At 46.6% G+C, this 21350-nt stretch overlaps 1 protein-coding gene across 2 annotated transcripts in view; it reads left to right on the forward strand.

Moving 5' to 3' along the window:
- The window catches only part of CHSY3 (chondroitin sulfate synthase 3), a 749858-nt gene that overhangs the window by 116987 nt on the left and 611521 nt on the right, over positions 1-21350 (forward strand). For both annotated transcript variants that reach the window (XM_078675615.1, XM_078675614.1), the window contains one exon: positions 19928-20211. In XM_078675615.1, the coding sequence (XP_078531741.1) occupies positions 19928-20211 (284 nt within the window). The remainder of the gene's footprint in view (positions 1-19927; positions 20212-21350) is intronic.

Consider the following 21350-nt stretch of genomic DNA (forward strand, 5'->3'; position numbering starts at 1 on the left):
GCTTTCATGGGTGCACTCCTGAATGAAGCCATTGCAAGAGTTTAAGATGGGTATCTTGGTGGACCTTCCTCCACTTTGTCTGCTGTTTTGTCTTCCTTTCTCCTGCCAAGGAGCAACAGTGTTTTCAGCGTGGTGTGTGTAGTGTTGAAATAACTGTTGTAGGGCAGATTTTCATCTTCTGTGGACTGATTCATACATACATTTGTGGCTGTTGTTGGTTGATATTGGTGGACGTTAATTGCAGGGAGACTTACCCAGACGTAAAAAGTAAGTAACATGGAATGGTGGAAAAGAACGCAATAGTGAAAGGAATAAGAAATAGGTGTTCAAGAATCGCCGACCGGAAAGCAGGATAAGGGGGAAATATAGAAGACCAAAACCCTGGAGACAGGATAGGCTTCTCAATAATATGAGAGTAAGTCTGGGAAGAAGAGACAGGTATAGGTTGAAAGAAAGATGCAGGAGATCGTGGGTAGTTTTCCACATCCTGGTATGGCAGCACTGAAAAAACACATTTGCAGTATATTTACCTCAGAAAATGCATTTATCATGCCAGCTCTGGCAAATCTGACCAATCCGTGAAAAAAAGAACAAAAACCTTTTTGTCCGGTCAGATTCATCATGTTACATTTCAAGTGGCAAGAAGTGTGAGAGAGGCATTCATGAGCATAATATGAACCTGATAATATGTGTGTTGTGCTCAGCCATTTTTTTCATAACATGCAGTGCTCACCCATGCATCGGCTGTGACTCGCAGCTGCCTTTAGATTTATTCGCAGCTTTGCCACCAGCACGTGGCTGGCAGTGTTGGTTGTGACCAAGGTGTATGTTTTTTTTCTGTACTGGCAGTGTAATGAGAATTTGTGTGCATTGATTTTACCACTTCTTTAGGCGAGTACTGTTTTCAGTGTTGCTTTGTCTGCGTTTGTAGTTTGGTATCAATTGTTGACCATGTCCTTTCGGAAGTAGTGATATCTGGGCACCAGTGTCCATGTATGGTACAAGGTGTGTGAGCATACTGTTCTCTAGTGTAGCCTAAAGCATGTTTGTAGCTTTAATGTTGGCACTCCAATTACTGGGAGTTTATCGTTTTTTGAAGGTCATATAGTGTACTTTGCATGAACTATGTTACCTTGTGGTTGCTTGGATGACACAGACCTGCCTCTAAAGTAGGTCAAAGTATTGTTATTATTATAGTTTCTGAAGGTCTTAGACCCTGCCTCTTGGGTTTACTTACATGGGTCAATTATGGTTTATTTCGTCTTGCCAGTATTTAGGTATTGGACCACATGTATCATTTTTGAATGTATTCTTTTACTTTCTAATGGTATCTTACTCCATAATGTTATGGCAGCTGGTTCTTGCTTTTATTTTTGTAAAATTTAAATTAAATTATGCCTCTATTGCCGTAGTCTCAAAGGCATAATCCTATTTTGCCTTTTCTGTTGATTTGCAGCTTTTTCTGGGCAAATGAGACAACAATTGTGGTTTTGTTCTTGACGCATTAACATTTAATTTGATTGTGCTTTTAATGAGATACAGACAGCACTTGCAAGGACTGATTATTCGGTCAATAGACTAAAGCAATCTGATAACCTGCTCACCAGGGGACTGCTCTTCATTTTTCTGCCCTGTTGGAATTGGGCATAGTGTGCTGGACACTGCCTGCATAAACAACACCAGAGTGTCGAACATTTCTATCAACCGAGTGCTAAACCCTTGATTTACTTAAAACCCCCAAATAACAAATGGCATTTTAGGTATGGTAAAAGTGTCCCTGCGAAGGACTGAGCGACGTGTTAATGTAATGCTAATTGCAGGGATACTTAGCTGATGAAAAAGGGTTCAGGCAGATCAGGTCGTCTTTTACCCCTTTCCTAGGTTTGCCCGGCGTTAGCCGCTTCTAACCCAACTCACGATTACCAAATAAAGAGGCAGGCGCTGGAGACTGGAAAGCGGGAAACAGGAGTTTATTTCCGACAGAACAGAACACGTCAAATCAGACAACAGGGTATCTTCTCGAGGTGCTCTCTCAACATCTCTGAGGCCTGGCCTCTTATACACAGTTTTATGGTTTTATTGCATTCATTGCATCCGTAATATTACTTTGAAGTACTGCATGACATCCTCGGAATCCCCGGTCCAGGCCCGTTCCCACACATATCTACAGTAGAGTTCCCACCCCGATCTCAGCATGTGATGGCAATCGCGCAGCTGGACATTCCGCTGGGAACGGGGATGTAGGCGATCGGTCGGATCTAGGGGTGTGAAGGTATTGATTAATCTCTGCTCCTTTGATGTGGGTTGAGTTCCTGCAGTGGGGGCAATAAACTGCATCTGTTGAGCTATGTGATGGCCAGGGGTCGGGCCGGACAATCGGGCGGGGAGGAAGAGGTTATCAAAGGACCAGTTCTATGAATGAGATGAAAGAGTGAGGGGGTGCAGCACGGGATGTGGCTCGGTGACAGGGTCACGCTGGGGGTGCGTTTATGACCCAAGCAGGAGAGACCGGGGGCTGTCGGGGATGCTTGCGAGGCTGGGGAGTGAGGGGGAGAGAGAGAGAGAGAGAGACTGGCTATCGGGAGTGGGCAGAGAGGCCATGGCATTCAAAATGGCTGCTGCTTACGCGCACGTACGAGTCTGAAAAGGGACAAGATGGCGCCGATAATGTTTATGCCACAATCTAGATTTTAACAGTCCTCCCTTTTCAACATATCTAGCCAGCTTGTCAATTTACGTCAATCCCCATTATATTTCTTACTTCAAGGTCATACAAGGCCTTCATGCGTTCGGTTTCAAAGTCCACAGTCTTACGGCAGATACAGTTAGTCAAAAGTGAGCATAGAGGTGGCAAACATTGAATACCCAGGCAGAATCCACATATTACGACAAGCGGTATCAATACGATCATAAACAACCTCCACCCCCAGTCCTTTACAACACTCCAGAACCAACTCCCAAGTGACCATTCTTCTTGTTCCTGATGAACCTCTGATGAAAGTCTGTGGAGGGTTTTGATTGCTTTGTAGACTGAGGGCGAGTTATCTGGCACGTAGGTGCAACAGCTGGACCCGATGATGCGGCATGCTCCTCCACGGTCAGCTAGAACCACATCTAGAACAAGGCGGTTCTGAAGAGTCACCAGGCGGACTGCCTGAAGCTCGGCCGTATTGTTAGTGAGGATGCCAGCCGTGATGTTCATGGTCATTTCTACTGCCTGGGTCAGGTGTCGGATGGCGCGGCTGTTTGCCATTGGGCCCCACAGAGGAACAAGTCCCTTCACTGCATCCAGGAACTGCGCTCCGGTGGAGTCGGCTTGGTCAATGTCTCTTGCGCGCTTCTGCCGGTGATGGTTTGCGGGGGCCACATACGTTGGGGGGAGAATGAAGGCGATGTAGCAAGTGCCCCCCCAACCTTTTGGAAGCCAAGTGTAAGCTTTGGTGCCACAAACAAAGTACATATTCGGAGAAGCAACAAAGGAGGGGGGGTCCATTGAGTCCAATGTTCTAGTGATGTGGCAGGAGCTGTGGCCCACCAGCTGTGTTCCCAGGCCCTCGAGGCACACAAGGCCCGTGACGTTGATAACAGACAGAGCCACAGTCAGAGTGGCGGCAGTCCGCTTCCGTAGGTAGGAAAAAGTGGGTCTGGCTGGATTATGGAACACCTGCATTTCGACTCGCTCCTTGGCAGGGATGTCCATCTGGAAGGAGGAGCCAGAGGTCAAAGGACAAAAGGGAGCAGAAGTCCTTCCTGTCTTGTTCAGCCAGAACCCGTGGTAGAAGTGTGACACTGTTTGACCGGAAGTGGCATTGTCCTTGTAGCTCTCTTGCAAGAGAATCAACCAGGCAAGGCAGGAGCCGTGTACTGAGAAAGGGGAAGGGATGAAAGGGATGGAGTGTCCGGTGGCATGTGGGAGCAACCCGCAGATCCAGCAGTTGGTGGCGTTGGCGGCAAGGTTGTGTTGGTGCAACAGTTGCACGAAAGAATTGTTCCAGAACTCCTTACGCCTTTCTCGGAGCTGAGGCGAAAGGGAGATCAGGTGGTGCTCCTTCATGGTGGTTGGTTGCGCAGTGGTCAGCAATATCTGGTGAGCGGGTGCGCTCTCCTCCACAATCCAGAAGGAAGTCATGAGGAGGAGGCAAAAGAGAAGGACAATGAAAAGAGCAATTGTCTTCGATTTGTGTATACTGTCAGTCTTTGGGTTTCGATAACGGGTATTTCCTATTGCCTCCGTTGTCTTCTTATCTGGCGCTTCCATCATCTTCAAGGTGCTCGGTAGTGGGCAGAACCGCAGACTTTGTTTACCTTCTCTCCGGGTAACCCTTGGTTTTGTTTAGGCTTCCGTTCTGAGATTCAACTTAGTCTGTGGTCTACTTAGCCGAAGCTCCCTCCTTCGACACAGGAAATACCCTTCCCTGGATGGCACCGTGGGATCAGCGAATTTTGCAAGTTCGAGTGCTTCGGTATCAGACTAACAGTTCAACGATGGCCGGTCTTTGTTCAGGAGCTCTTCTTGGGTGTTGACGTTTTCTGTCGTGGCCAGGGACGAGGAGACCTTCTTGCAGTGGTGCGCATGCAGCCAGTGCCGCTTCCCCTCCACTCGAAGAGCCGTTCGGGTGGTAATCAGTACTTGCCAGGGGCCCGTCCACCGGGGTTCCAGACTCTTTGTCCGTTGGAAATTCCGGATCAGTATATAATCGCCTGGTTGGATATCGTGACCCGGACCCCTGGAAGCATCGGGGATGGCCTGCTGCACCTGCTGATGAATGACAGACAATGTTTTAGTCAATTTGCACATGTAATCAGACAGTAGGACGTCCGGGACGTCGTGAATGGAGGTCGGTTTAGGGGCAGTCCAGAGGTTCATCGGACGCCCAAATACAACCTCATAGGGGGTCAAGTGGTGTTTAGTGGGGGTGGAGCGCATCGAGAGCAATGCCAGTGGGAGGGCATCTGGCCATTTAAGTCCTGTGGTGGCCACTATTTTTGACAATTTTAGTTTTAGTGTGGCATTGTGTCGCTCAACTAAGCCAGCAGATTGGGGGTGAAAGACTGCATGAAACCTCTGTTTTACACCCAACCCTTTCAAGATTAGTTGGATAACTTCGGCTATGAAGTGGGGGCCGTTGTCGCTCCACAGAATTTGTCAAAGACCGTAGCGAGGGAAAAATTCCTTCAGCAGTACCTTGGCGGTGGTCATGGCAGTGTTATCTCGGGTTGGATAGGCTTCTACCCATTTGCTGAAAGCACACACAATGACTAGTGCATACTTTAGGTTTTGGCATCTTTCTAGTTGGATGTAGTCCATCTGGAGAACCTCAAAAGGGTGGTCGGGGACCCCAAACCCTCCCCGGGGTACTACAGTTCCTTTCCCGGGGTTGTGTTGCAGGCAGATAAGGCATTGCTGGACCAGGCGTCTGGCTGAGTCGGGGATCTTGTCGTTGTGCCAGACCTTGGAGATAAGTTCGATCATGGGGGCAGGACCTATGTGTGCAGGGGAGTGAGCCATAGTCAGTATGGGGATCAGGTAGGAATTGGGCAGCAACCATTTGTTAGTGTCTTTTGTCCACCAGCAGCCTTCATCGTCTTTCATTCCCACCCGTGTCGATTCCGTCAATTCGTGTGGTGAACTGGCCATCTGGATGTCCCTAATCGTTTCCCTAGCGTCAGTCCATTTTTCTGCTTGTGACCGGGTCACGTACATGTGTGTCGACGTCCTATTCTCAGCTGTGGTTCGGGCAGTGATGTCGGCCAGCGCGTTTCCCTGTCCGATTAAGTCTGTCACCTTCTTGTGTGCCTGACATTTCATTACCGCTAATCGTTTGGGGGGGAGAACTGCTTCAATCAGGGCGGAGACTAGATCTCCGTGGAGGATGGGCGTGCCGTGGGACGTCAAGAATCCTCTTTCTCTCCACAAGAGTCCAAAATGATGAACCACCCCAAAGGCATACTGGCTGTCTGTGTAAATGTTTGCCGTGGTCCCTGTTGCTATAATACATGCTCGTGTGAGGGCAATCAGTTCTGCTGCCTGTGCGGATCGTTGCGTGATGCGGGCGGTTTCAACTGCAGTTCGGGCTGTGGTAACTGCATAGGCAGCTGATTTGGTGCCGTCGGGGAGTTTTATGCAAGAGCCGTCTACCCATAGCTCTCCGACCGGGTCTGTGAAGGCAGTGTCTCGGAGGTCAACTCTACTCCTAGTCTGTTCGTCTGTGAGGGTCACACAGTCATGTATGGGAGGGACATTTGGGTCATTTTCGGGCAGGGGCAACAAGGTGGCTGGGTTCAGTGTGGTACATCTTTTCAACGTGATGTGGGGTGCAAGCAGAGTCAGTTCGTATCCGGTCAGTCGTGCGCTAGTCAGGTGTTGCGTCTTAGTCTGGTTTAGGAGGGTGTCAACAGCATGAGGCACCAATACAGTGAGGGAATTCGAAAGTACGATCCCCTCACTTTGTCGGATAGAGACAGCAGCCGCAGCTACGGCTCGGAGGCAGGCAGGTAAGGCTCTAGCTACGGGGTCAAGGGTGGCAGAGAAATAGGCACATGGTCGTTGCTTGGGGCCAATAGTTTGAGTCAGGACAGACAAAGCGCACCCCTCCCTTTCGTGAGTGTAGAGGGAGAAGGGTTTGGTGTAATCGGGGGTTCCTAGGACTGGTGCAGAACAAAGGGCGTCTCGAAGTTCTTTGAAGGAGGATTGGCATTCAGGGGTCCAAGGGAGTGGGAAGGGGACATCTTTGGCTAGTAGGGAAAGTAGTGGTTTTACAATGAGGCTGAAATTTGGCAACCACTGCCGGCAGAAGGAGGTGAGGCCTACCAGGGATCGGACTTGTTTCTGGGTTTTTGGGACAGGGATGTCTAGAATGGCCTGAATTCGATCGGGTGTGAGTTTTCTCCCGTCTTTGGACAAGAGGTGGCCTAGATAGGTGACCTGGGGTTGGCAGAATTGCAACTTCTTCTTGGAGACCTTGTGGCCATTTTCCGCGAGGAAGTGCAAGAGTTGGATGGTGGCTGTGACTGCAAGCGGAGTGGTGTCGGCTGCCAAAAGGATGTCATCGACATACTGTATCAACACTACTCCCTCCGGCAGCTGAACGGCGTCCAGCTGTCTCTTGAGGGCCTGGCTATAGATGCTGGGGCTTTCTGTGTAACCTTGGGGAGCTCTACAAAATCTATATGAGCGGGATTTTAATGTGAAGCCGAAAAGAAAGCGGCTATCTGGGTGGATGGGGATGGAGAAGAAAGCGTTTTTGAGGTCTATTACAGTGAAGGTGGTGGCTGTGGAAGGAATTAGGGTCAGAATGGTGGCGATATCTGAGACTACAGGGTACTGAGGTACCACTACCTTGTTGACTTCTCGAAGGTCGATGATGAAGCGGTACGCTTTCTCATCTCCTTCACCCTGCTTCTTCACAATGGGTAGGATAGGGCTGTTGCAAACATTGCTGACTACTTCCTCTACCACTCCCGCCTCTACCAGGGACTGGATTATCATCACCAATGCCTTCTCACCTTCGGGCGATATCCGATATTGTGGGAGTTTTGGGAGTATCGCATCTTGGCGGACAGTTATGCGCACGGGGTCGATCATCATTTGTCCTACATCGGCGTCAGTCTTTGCCCATAGGTACAGAGGTAGAGAGTCAAGTAAGGATGTGTCAGTGTCAGTGATGGAGAGCATGTGTCGTGTCTGATGATGCCTGAGCAGTGTCGGGTTGTCGTACAGGATGACTCGAACCCCGTCTTGTGAGCACCTGATAGTGGCTCGAAAATGTTTTAGTAGGTCAAGTCCCATAATGGCATCGGGAGTGTTGGAGGAAAGCAGAAACGTCGTGTCAGTGGGGTTACTGTCCAAGTCGAAAGAGACCGGTGCGGATAAGGGGTTAGTGGAGGGCGTTCCATCAAAGCCTATTGATGTTATTTGTGAGCCAGACAAGGGTGCCCTAGGAATCAGTCGTTTGGATAACGCACTACGTGTCGCGCCAGTGTCTACCAGGAACGGAGATTTCGTACCTAGGACGTTAGCGGTGACATAAGGACCTTGCTGGTCAACATAGAGCTCGACTGGATCCCTTCCTTGCCCTTGGCAGTCCTATGCGAATTCGCGGGCATTGTCACAGTCAGTCTGTTGGCACTGATTCTGCCGGGGGCGGTCAAATGTGTTCGGTCTGCTAGTTCTGTCATTGTTGGTGTTATGGGTGTGCCCCCGTCCCTGCTCTCTAGTCTTGGGACCATTCGTCATATCCCTCGTCTCTTTATTTTTGATCATTTCCAGAAGAACCGGACATTGAGACTTCCAATGGCCAAATCCTTTGCAAAACGCACACTGGTTCTCATCGAGGTCGGTTCGCGGAGCGCCGGGTGCGGGTGTGCGGTCTCTAGGGGGTGGATTTCTAGGGGCATTCGACTGGTAATTTCCTCTATACTCGTCCCTTCCTGTCGTCACTCCTTGCAATTGAGCAATCATCACTCGTTCTTTCAAGTCCTTTTTCTTTTTCTCAGTCGCCCTGTCATTCTCGTTCTTTTGGTGTTCGTAGTACTGAGCCATCTGAAGGATAGCTGCAGGTTTGGAGGCCCCCCAACTACTTTCGCTCGTCTGTAATTTCTGGGAGACTTCTTGCGATAGACCCTTTACGTAGTTCTGCAGTGGTCATGTCTTGGCCACTGTAGTCGGAGAACACCGTCTCAAATCGGGAGAAGTATTCTGATACGTCTTCCTGGGGCTTCTGGCGGCAAGCCGTGACTACCGACCAGTCTACTTTCTTCTCTGGGATCAGTGTCTTTAGCTTCTGAACTATTTTGTCCGGGAGTTCCAGTATGTCTTTTACAGGTTTCTTTCCGGGTTCTCGCTGCCTATCTAGTTCACTGAGTTGATTCCAGGTATGTCCGAACAGGTCTGTGTGGTCTGCTTTCCAGATTTGCTTCCACACATCAGCCGGCAGACATAACCCGAAAAACAAATCAATGTCCGCTAGAGTCATTATGGTCGAGCCCAAGGCTGTACCTAGTTCGGTATAAAATGCTGTTGGGTTCTTTCTTAAATCGGGCAGGGTTTGCCTAAAAGTTAAAATATCTTGCCGATCCCATGGTTGATAAACCCAGTTGTACACGACCCTCCCCTTTGCATCTGCATGGTTGATATCGTTGTTCGTTCCCTGACCTCGTGGGGGGACCCAGTAGGGGGCGGCTTCTCTGATAGGCATCATAGTGTTGCCTACTTCTGATGGGGACCCAGTCGTCTCGGGAACTGTAATCTTAACTTCTGGTTTCTGTTCCGTGAGGTGGCGGAAAACCTCAAGCGTTTGCATGAAGAGGTCCGCCGCGTCACGCTCGGCCTCGTCTCCAACGTCGACTTTCCTATATAACGCTGTCAGTTTAGCAGGACCCCGATTCTGATACCTATCCTCATATGCGTTCAGGGTGTGGTAACTAAACCGTAAAATGAAATGCCGTCTGTGGCTACCGGCATGCGAATTGTGCATATCCATCGTATATTCTTCGCTCTCCTTCCGTTCTACCAGTGCCTTTGCTATTTTGTCAATTCCCTCTCGCTCATCTTTGCTCAATCTATTCGGTCTACTCGGTGGTTGCTTGCTAGTCTCGGGTTAATCTGATGTCGTTACTAACGCGGCCGGAGCGGAGGCCGTGAGGGCTGGGGCACTAGATTCAAGGTTATCCTCATTTGTACTCGGAGCTGGCAAGTGCTGCACTAGGGGTAGGGAGGGGGCATATGGGGGGGGCATATAGATGATCGGAGGACCTAGCAGCAGTTCATCGTTCGCCCGTTGTTTGGAGGTCAGCTCAGGGTAGAGCGTAGAGGGGGTCCTAACAGGACACTGGCCTGTCGACTCAGATTCCTGCCTTCGTCTGCTTTCTGCTCTTTCTTTTATCTCTTCTTCTAGTTTCTTAGCGGCCAGGTGGGCTGCCTTTCGTAACTCTTTTCCTATTCTCGCTTCTTCTCTTTTCTTTCGTTGCTCTGCTTCTTTACGCCACATGCCGAAACTATCAAGCATAGTGGGCGTGGTTTTATTGTTGCAAAGGGCTGTTTCCAGTACGCTTATTTTTGTGTCATCGAAGGATCCTATCAGTGGCCACTGACTTTCCTGATCCTTTTTAGTATATTTATTCCATAACTTACTATAAGCTACGGCGACTAGTCCATATTTTAAAAACATGTCCTTATTAGGGGTGCCCTCCAGAGGAGCCGGATGATCCACCTCTAATAAGCGGTCCGGGCTGAACCAACTACTGACCAATGGGGAAAAGATAGGCATGACGGGTTACAACGGGGACAAAAGTCTGCACTACCTATCCTTCACTACTTTGTGAAGACTGGACAGAATGTTTCTATTCTGCAGTATTCGCAAAATATGGAATACTCAAAGAGAGAACCAATATTGAACAATTAATGTCCGTTCAATCAAACAATCAGTGGCGAGAAAGAAACAGGCACAACGGGTTACAACGGGGGCAAAAGCCTGCGTTACCTATTCTTCACTATCTGCAAAGGAGGACAGAATACTTTTATCCTTCCCCGTTTGCAGACAGAGAACTCTCGAGAAAACAATCCTTGAACAAGCAATGTTCGGGCAAACAATCAATCAGTGGGGGAGAAAAAATAGGCACGACGGATTACAACGGGGCCAAAGGCCTGCGTTACCTACCCTTCACTACCTGCAAAGGAAGAGAGAATACTTTCTATTCCTCTTCGTTTGCAGACAGAGAATCTCCAAGAGAACCAACAATTCGGAGAGTAATACTAGTATTTTCCAATCAATCAATCAAATATTTCACAGTTTGTCGTGTTACACGACCTTACCCGGACCGTATGGACAGTTTCTCGTCTTCCGCTTCCAGCGCCCGATCGTCCTCTATTCTCCGTAATTGCTGTGGCACTCCTGATGGTTCCCAGTCAGGACCGTAGATCACTCGAGAGAGGTCTGCTCGGAACCAGTGAAGTTCGGATGATCGGCTGCCAGACGAGGGTCTATCGGGCAGGTGCACTTCCCGATCGTTGCAGTCGTTCACTCCGTCGTCGGGACCTCTCCCACTGGATCCACGTGTCGCTGATGGGCCCATTGTTTGGGACGCCAATTGATGAAAAAGGGTTCAGGCAGATCAGGTCGTCTTTTACCCTTTTCCTAGGTTTGCCCGGCGTTAGTCGCTTCTAACCCAACTCACGATTACCAAATAAAGAGGCAGGCGCTGGAGACTGGAAAGCGGGAAACAGGAGTTTATTTCCGACGGAACAGAACACGTCAAATCAGACAACAGGGTATCTTCTCGAGGTGCTCTCTCAACATCTCTGAGGCCTGGCCTCTTATACACAGTTTTATGGTTTTATTGCATTCATTGCATCCGTAATATTACTTTGAAGTACTGCATGACATCCTCGGAATCCCCGGTCCAGGCCCGTTCCCACACATATCTACAGTAGAGTTCCCACCCCGATCTCAGCATGTGATGGCAATCGCGCAGCTGGACATTCCGCTGGGAACGGGGATGTAGGCGATCGGTCGGATCTAGGGGTGTGAAGGTATTGATTAATCTCTGCTCCTTTGATGTGGGGTGAGTTCCTGCAGTGGGGGCAATAAACTGCATCTGTTGAGCTATGTGATGGCCAGGGGTCGGGCCGGAAAATCGGGCGGGGAGGAAGAGGTTATCAAAGGACCTGTTCTATGAATGAGATGAAAGAGTGAGGGGGTGCACCACGGGATGTGGCTCGGTGACAGGGTCGCGCTGGGGGTGCGTTTATGACCCAAGCAGGAGAGACCGGGGGCTGTCGGGGATGCTTGCGAGGCTGGGGAGTGAGGGGGAGAGAAAGAGAGAGAGAGAGACTGGCTATCGGGAGTGGGCAGAGAGGCCATGGCATTCAAAATGGCTGCTGCTTACGCGCACGTACGAGTCTGAAAAGGGACAAGATGGCGCCGATAATGTTTATGCCACAATCTAGATTTTAACATAGCCAGACTTAAAAAGTAAGGAGGCCAGGCAACATGGAATAGTGGAATGCCCTATTCCTTTATGCAAATGTAGTTAAATGGCCTCTAAATGTTTACCGAAAAGGGGACATGTTAGATCTGGGTGTCTCTAGTTGGCAAAGGTAAGTACCAATGTCCAAATAGGGACCCTTGCTTCTAGTCAGGGTAAGAGGGATACACTCTTTAGATAATCCCTGCTCATCCACTTGGTAGCTTGGCACGAGCATACAGGCTTATCAAAGGCAATGTGTAAAGTATTTGTACTAACACTCACAGTAACACAGTGAAAACGCCACAAATGGACTCCACACCAGTTTAGAAAAATAAAGTATCTTTATCTAAACTACACAAGACCAAAACGACAAAAATCCAACATACACAGTTCAAGTATATGATTTACAAAGAGTTCTAGGGTTTGCGCCAAAATAATCCACAGTTGCGTCACGTTTAGTCCAAAGTACCTGTAGATGCGACAAAATTCCAAATGGAAGCTGCAGCGTTGAAAAACAAGTGATGCGTCACTCCTGAGACCCTGGGGAGGCGATGCGACAGCCCCGCTGGACACAGCGGGCATGTTGTGACGAATCCAGTCTGTATGGGGAGGGATGCTATACCTTGTATGGATTCCGGTGCGCAGGTTCGGTAGGAAGCGTCTCGCACCGGCACGATAAGACGATCTTTGCGACAGCGACGATCTCAGGTGCGGTGGCGATGCACAGCGTCGATCTTCTCCTCTCGAGGCCCCTCAATGCGTTGGCTCTGCGACGATGTTCGCAGCGACGTGATGCGGTCCGCAAACAAGTGATCTCACCCAGCGATGACAGGCTCTGCCGCGGTTCTCGCAGTTACAGGAAACTTCCCGCACTGGGGCGATGCGTTCCGCAAGCGAACGATGCGTCGGTTCTTGCAGCGGCAACAGGTGCTGCGACGATCTCGTTCTTCGCGGCGGTGGGAATTTCCTCGCACTGTCGGGGATGCACTCCGCAAGCGAGCGATGCACGAAAATTGCAGATCTTCTTTTCTCCTTGTCCAGCTTCCAAAACAGCAGGCAACAACTTCCAGCCAGAGGCCTCACAATTGGATCAAGCACTCTAGGAAGGGCAGAACTCACTCAGCAGAGTTCAGGGGGAAGCTGGGGGTGAAGTCCTTTTGTTCCTGGGAGTTCTTAACAGGAGGCCAGCTCATTTCAGGCCCTTGGAGATCTCTTCAAGCAAGGGGACACAGCACAAAGCAAAGTCCTTCCCCTCTCCTTGGCAGTAAAGTAACTGCAGGTCAGTCCACAAGCACACAGCAGGACAGTCCTTCCTCTTCAGTCTTCCTGCTTTCTCCTTGGCAGAGGTTCCTTCTTGATTCCAGGATGATCTAATTTTCTGTAGTCTGTGTAGCCCTTTTTATACCAGTCTTTCTTTTGTTCTCTAGAGGCAGAGAGGCCTTGGCTTGGTCAGAACCAGTTCAGGTCAGTTCCTGAGCACTTTGTTTTTCTGTCTTCTCCTCTCCTTTCAGAGAGAGGGGTAGGGTCATCAGCCGCCCAGCAGCAGGTTGAGCGAGTATTGTGGAAGGAAGGAACAGCTGTATTCAGGCCCAGGTGCTATCCCCTCCCACCACTCAAGATGCAGTCATTCAGCCTAGGGCTGAATCATCCACCCTCCTGGGGGGCTCCCCAGCCGCTGTCACTCACAAACCAGACAGTCAATTCACAAACAGGCCAAGGCACACAGAAAGGTTAGACAAGAGAACAGCCACTTTCTAAAAGTGCTGTTCCCAAACACAGGATTTAAAACCCATCCTTCTTAAAAGATGTGTTATTAAATTCTGAGTTCAGGGATATCAGACTTTAATTTTCTATCTATGGGAAGATACACTAGAACAAGAACTTACCTCTCCTCGGTATCCACCTAATATGCAGGTAATATATCATCATACAGTATCTATATCCACATTGTCCCAACACAAGAATTATTTAGAAAGACATATTCTTATTTATTCGTTGTATAATCGCAAAATTCATCACACAAAGAGACAGCATCAAAAAAGGCTTCATCATTATATACAATACAATCAATTCTGTACAACACTATCTACACAAACCCCACAAAAACAGTAGAAAAAATAATATATGTCATTCATTCCCAACATTTTTTTTATACCAAACATCCAAATCATCCATTCAAACCAATCAACCACACTTCAACTACCATACCAAGGGAAAGACAATAAACAAAAAACAGCTACAAAATCATGTACAAAACGAGGCGACAAAAGAAGAGAGGCATCTCTTTTGATGATGTCTCTTTGTGTGATGAATTTTGTGATTATACAATGAATAAATAAGAATATGTCTTTCTAAATAATTCTTGTGTTGGGACAATGTTGATATAGATACTGTATGATGGATATATTACCTGCATAGTAAGTGGATACCGAGGAGAGGTTAGTTCTTGTTCTAGTGTGTTTCCCTGCCTTCCCCTCCCGGTAATACGTTTTTCCAGGGACCCTCTTCTGTTTTTGAATCCTATGGGAAGATATGCAGGCAAACATTATACTCAGCATTCCCCATTATAGCCTATGGGCAAGATAGCCCTCTCAATAGTAAAAAATGAAAATGACTGTAATTCACTACCAGAGCATGTCACACACACCAGTACATGCTCTACCCTTCATATACACGGCACCCTGCCCAGGGGGTACCTAGGACCTTCTATAGGGGTGTCCAATGTGTACAGAAAGGGAAGGGTTAGGCCTTGCCAGTGTGGACACTGGCCAGGGCAGCATGGCAGTTAGGAACTGCACCCAGGCACCGCGGTGGCAGGCCTGAGACACCATTTTAGGGCTGCTCATGTGAGTGGCACAATCAGTGCTACTGGCCCACTAGTAGCAATTGATTCATCTGCCCTGGCACACTTAGTGCACTTTACTAGGGACTTCCTAGTAATACAAATATGCCAATCATGGGTCGGGAAACAACCTTTACGACGCAACTTTTACAACGCAAACCATTACAACGCATTGCGCTGGGGGGCGCTCTAGGATAGGGAATAGGTTTAATTTACTGTCCAACACCTTCCCTACTATCCACGGGGACTGGAGTTGGAATAGTAAATTAAACTATTCACTATCCAGCGCCCCAAAGCACTATGCGTTGTAATGGTATGCGTTGTAAAAACTGCGTTGTAAAAGCATGCGATGTAAAAGAATGCGTTGTAATGTCATACATCCATGGATAAGCAATCACAATAACGTTTTACTCAGGGAGCACTTGCACTTTGACACTGATCAGCAGTGGAAAAGTGCCCAAAGCATCTAAATCAGCAAAAACAAAATCCACCACAGCGTCAAACATACAGGAGGTAAAGGGAAAAAAAGTCAGGGTAAACCGCACCAAAGATGCTAGGTCTAACAGGACATTTCACTTAAATTCAATCTGTAAAACGTCTGCAATTATCATAATAAGAAGTGTAGGTACAGACGCAAGTACAGGGTTCAGAAAATCACTTTTTCCTTCAGAAAATCACTTTTCCTTATTTTGACTTTTAAAAACAGTTTTCTGCCGTCACACTCTGATTTAGTAATGTATACTTTATATACACTATTGCAAGTAATCAAATAGGCTTTGTCATTTGTTCTTGTCCGTAAACAATAAATATGTAAAGTATGTAATGCAGGCCAAGAGGATGATACATTTATTTACATTGATTTCTACGCTCTGAGCGGAACCATCTCATTATTCACCAGCTGGTTGAGTTATGTTCTTTTCCCAGCCTTGCTTTGTCTTGAAGTTCTCTCTGGAATACATAATTTCAGGAGTGATAAGCATATTTTATTTAAAATTGATTTGTATGTCTTTTATTGTTGGCTAATCATTATTTCTGACCAGGGGGATACAGATCCAAGGATCTTCTGGCAGTGCTGTTTTCTCATAATCATTTCTAAATCCCATTGCTTTGAATATCGCGCAGAAATTTGAGCAGGTGCTCTCTCCACCATCTCGCTAAAGGGTTTTCACTGATCGCTTGAAAGAGGATGTATAATGAAATACATAGGCTGTTTTTTTCATACTGTCATCTAGGTAGGCTCGGATGAGCTACTGGTTACACACATGCCCAGTTGAACCAGAGCTTTGGGGAACATTGAGGAACAGCTTTCAGAGATGTTCTGTTGGCGAGTGTCACCTCAGGCCTGCTCTAATGACTGCGAGACTGAAGCTCTTGTGACCGGTGACTGGTCTTCCTATCTTGAAGGAGAACGTTCCACAACCATAAATGCTGTGCAAGATTACGAGGAATAACCAATAAATAGTTTGCACACAACACTGTTCACTCAGTCCCAAACCTGTTGATCATGTGTTAGAGAAGTGCAGGCAAGTGTGAACGTTTGAAGTGAGGCCACTACAACCGCACAATCAGTTGAGCCAACCTGAAACTTGTCCACCATACTGATGTACATCAATGAAAGCATGTGTTATGTGATTGCTGACCATATAGCACATATTCTTTGTTTTGCTCATGCAATGTGTCTGTCATCTTTATGGTGTCAAGCAGCATATCTACGTTTAACTAGCAAACTGTGCTGTGTGGTCAAGGCTTTCTATGTATATGATGCTTGCATCTTTTTTCAGCAGCAGCCTGTTTTCAAAGTTACATGTGCTGCGGGTGCGGCCCTGGGAGTACACAGTACTGTAAGCCTCAAGGAGGATCAATTTCCCCAAAAATCAAGACAGCAAAAGCGAGATCACACTCCCTTTGCCTGCCTGAGGACATCACCGACTTGACCCATTGTCCGTTCAATAGACCCTCAATAGCCTCCCAATTGTTCCTTCGCTTCTGGGGAACCGCGAGAAGTGGGAATTACCGAAAGTAAATGAGAGACCTCTTTGCCTTCTGATTCTACCACTGACCTCATAACCAGGGTTGGAAAGTGCAGTGCCCGTCGCACCAAAGAGCAAACCAAACAAAGCTGCTGCCACTTCTTCTGGCTACCTCTAATTGGCGTCCACATGCACGTATCCAGACAGTACCACTGTCACATTTGTAGTTCCACACTGAGTACAAGTGATGTTGTGATGTATGCTTGCAAGAAATGCATGAAGTGAAGTAGGTTACAAGAGCTTTTCCGCTGTGAGTTACAGATTCCATTCCATTTTGCTCTTAGTACCATATCAGAGATACATTGGGCTTTTACTTGCGCAACAAATACATTAATCATATTTGATGTGAAGATAACCAAACGGGTGACAACTGTACATTATGTCTCAATGCTAAAGTCACAGCTGGAAATGTACGCTGGGCCCATGACTGTTTTTCTCCAGGCAACTGACAATACACAGCCCACGGAAGTCTCATTGTTCAACACAAATACATGATCCAGTAATAAATCCCGTACCATAAGTAGTCCCACAAAGAAGGCATCGTTTGGTTGGTGCAAGTATATGAGCTCTTGCAGTTCACGCTGTCGTCATGCGTGTGAGGGTGGTCATGCTAAACAAACTGTCCTAAGTGGGCTACATTTGCAGGAGGGAGGCATGTCCAGGGTATTATAATACATCAATCATGGTTGTTCTTATGTAAGGCTGAGCTTGAAATTGAGGCAGCTCCCTAAGTCTGAAAGAATAATAAGACTTATCAATCTTAGTGTGGTCTTATCTGAATATTCTCATTGCTTGCAATGGAGGTTGGCCAAATATATATTTCGGCAGGAGAGGCTGCAGTTCTTGGAGAGATCTGTCAGTAGATTCAGTATGTCCGGATCAGTGCTCTCTAAAACTATGTGAACCGAGTCAATGCTCTCTTTTTGTGTCAGCCTTTTGCTTAAAAAATGCTGCGTTAGTTCAGATTGTGATAGTTTAATGGCACTTCTTGTGTGAAAAAGGAGAAGGGCGAGGGTGTTCAAGAACACAGTTTGTAATCCAATATTGGTTCTGAATTTTGATTTTATGCTGATACATTGATGTTTGTAAAGATGCACCTAGAAATATGTTGTATGCAAGAAAATTGCACAAAATATTTTTTACAAGACTTTGCTGTAAAGGCCTTATCAGTCTTTCTTTTAAACTATTCTGTATTAAAGATATTTCAACAAATGAACAGATTATGAAGGAGAGATACCTCTGTAATACACCTTCAGTGTAACAGCATGCAAGCAAAAATTCGCAGGAGGCCAGAAAAGAACCACGTGGAAGAGGGCAGGGCTGTGGGGGCGAAAGATGGTGGATTGGGACCAACAAAAATATAATTATCGTTGGAGGGGCCAGTGGAAGCTACTACCGAATGAGGGAGGTAGGTAGGGGGTTAGAAATGGAAAAAAAAATTGCACTTACCTGGGTACTGCCGCTGTCGCTCCTCTGTCCTTCTTGCGACGAAGCAGGAAGCACACCGGCTCCCAGATTCCCCTAGCCAATCACAAAGCTCCTGTCACCAGCATGACAGCTGCATCATCAGAGGTCTGAGCGCCGGGGTTCAGCGCTCAGAAAGGGAGTGGGAGGCTGTGATGTTCTCCACCAAGGGTGTGCAATACAGCCAGGTGGAGGACATGCCAACTGCGCATGACTGTTTGGGAGGGGAAGGCGGATGGCCAAATCATTGTGCGCAGTTAGAGATTGCCCACCAATCCCCCCCTGCTTTGGACAGCCCAACCCTGCCCCACACCTAAGCCAGCACAGAAAAATAAAATGCTAAAAACATTACGTTATTATAATTTATTTATTTTTTGCACTGCTTTGAGAGCAGTGGGGCAGCGCTCCTTCGCCCTAGCAGAGAAGGCGCACCTGGAAGAGGCATTAGAAGAAAGCATAAGTAGTCCTCAATAACTAACAAGTGAAATTAAAAAAAACACTGCAACACTGGACTTACATTAAGCCTTCGGGTTCCACCCAAGTGTCTTGTGGCGCATCAGATCGTGTAAAGCATCGCATTCAGTGGATTCAAGGATCCCCCCAAAACAGTAAAAAATAAGAAACGGATCCTGCACTATAAGTCATTAAAGCTTTCATGCAATGCTATGTTCATCCTTTCTGTCAGCCATTCTTTATGTTTTAGGAGGTTTGTTGATTTCCATTGGAACAGAAGGCAAACGTTCACCTCAGTGAAAGACGTGACGATTTGCCTTACATTTCAATTGGCTGATGTGAACTTGTCCAACTCAACTGTGACCTTCGGTTACCTACCAGATGCTATACAATGTAGGACTGTTGCCCTGATGGTTTATCCCTTCAAGCAAAGGGCAGCCATCTTTTCAGATTGCTTTGTAGAATTCAATCTTTTAACTTTTAACTGATAGCATGTGCCTCAGGATTGCAAAAGTATTATTTGTTAAAAACCGATCCCATTTGCAGCATTTTTAGAGAGCAGTTACACCTGCCAATGAAATAAATGTAATGGAAAGCCATTTCTGGAACACTTGTGAGTTATGTCCTGTTTAAATGTATATATAGAACGATATGGTTTCAGTGCATTGCATTTTATACCAACTCTATAGATCTGACAGTGGTCTGCTTTTGTTCAGCAATGCAAATGGCCCTGGATCACCCGCAGCAGAGAATTAAATGAGGGATGTCTTTTTGTTGCTATTGCAGAGAGCACTTAGAACAAAATGCTGGTAAACCTGTAGAATCGAAAATATTTTGGTTCTTAAGAAAGCCATCAAGAAATATCCGCTATAAGATTGTGTCTTTTTGTGTTTGATATCTTCGTATCCTAGTTTCTATTATTAGGTATGAGCACATAACAGCTGATCACAAACTAGGCCAGAAACTCGCTCAAATAATGGAAACAGTTTGCCTCTATGCTTGGCTTTTGTTTACATCAACGACTTTCTGAAAATCTAATGATGTGCCCTAAACAGAATCATTAAAATTCTGGCTTATTTTATAATGACTAACTCTTTTTAAAAAAACAATGTGCTTATAAAAGCAGTACATTGAGTAAACGGTTATGCTGTTTCTGTTTTATTCTTTGTAGGTGAAAAACTAGAAGACTTTCTTCGCTCATTGAACAGCAGTAAACCTCTCTATTTGGGACAGACTGGACTTGGAAATATTGAAGAACTTGGAAAATTAGGTCTCGAGCCTGGGGAGAATTTTTGCATGGGAGGTCCAGGAATGATTTTTAGTCGAGAGGTTCTACGCAGAATGGTGCCACACATTGGGGAATGCCTTCGAGAGATGTATACTACTCATGAAGATGTTGAAGTGGGCAGATGTGTCAGGCGGTTTGGAGGAACCCAGTGTGTTTGGTCTTATGAGGTAAGAACAAAAGAGCCATTTCTAGGTGTTTCGGTTAAAGTTATCAACCAGGAAAATAAGGACATTTAAAATGAACTCTTAAATTCGTATGGAGGTCATGCAGCCTTGACGCCTGCAGATAGATGTTTATGTGCAGCTTGTTCCATTTTTATGATACATCTCCAGTTCTGGAAACTCAAAGACCTCATTTGTTTTCAGCTTATGTTGTCTTTTTAGGTCGAGCTGGGGCAGCGCATGAGCTGCTCTGCGAGGCATGCTATATTGGAGAATGGATTTGAAGCCCTGCACACTCTCCGCCCATATTTGTCATTGGCTTGTGTCATTGTTCTTCATAAATGCTGGCTTCTGATTTGTTTATAGACTTGTTAGTCCCTCCTTGGTACCACCATGTCTTCATCTGTAACCTCCCATGAGGACTGGCCCTTTTACTTTGGTTGTTACACTGTACGTCTTTTCTATTTTTTTTAATGTGTTTGTCCTACTGCAGGCCCTACATGCTTTCCCGCAACATTCAGCGCATTCAGCGTGCCATGCGCGCTTTCACAGGGTGTTTTTACTAAAATAGGCACTTATTTGTCAATTTGACAAAATAATGTTTTTTGGGTGAAAGCGCAGCATATTGCGCTTTCACTTTAATAGCGGTCGCGGACCTTTCTTTAGACACGGCTTGTCCAAAAAAAGGGACGTGGCCTCTATTTACATGAAAGCTCAGCATGGGGCGCTTGTAAACAACCATTTGCTATGCAATAGGTCTTGCATTTTAGAAAGTTTGACCTATTGTTATTGTAAATGACACTGCCTCTTATTATTGGAGGTTTTTTAAACACATAAATAAAAGGCATTGTCATTTACAATGCCAATAGCTAAAAATCTCGCAATTGTGAGACCTACTGCATTGCAAATGCTTGTTTACATTTCTTACAAGTTTTGCAATATACGTGAAATGTAGAGAAACGGTTGGGCATTAGTTTCCTGGCAACCATCTGTTTGGCTGTGTTTATGCCTCTAAGAATCCTTTTCTTTGATATATATATTTATCTCTGAGAAACATGCAAACATCTCTGGTATCCTTGCCTTAAAATAGGTAAGTCAAGACCATTGTCACAAGCCTTAAAATAGCCCCGAGGCAGAACTGTTGA

Source organism: Lissotriton helveticus, chromosome 2_1, assembly GCF_964261635.1.
Source record: "Lissotriton helveticus chromosome 2_1, aLisHel1.1, whole genome shotgun sequence".
NCBI classification, from domain to species: domain Eukaryota; kingdom Metazoa; phylum Chordata; class Amphibia; order Caudata; family Salamandridae; genus Lissotriton; species Lissotriton helveticus.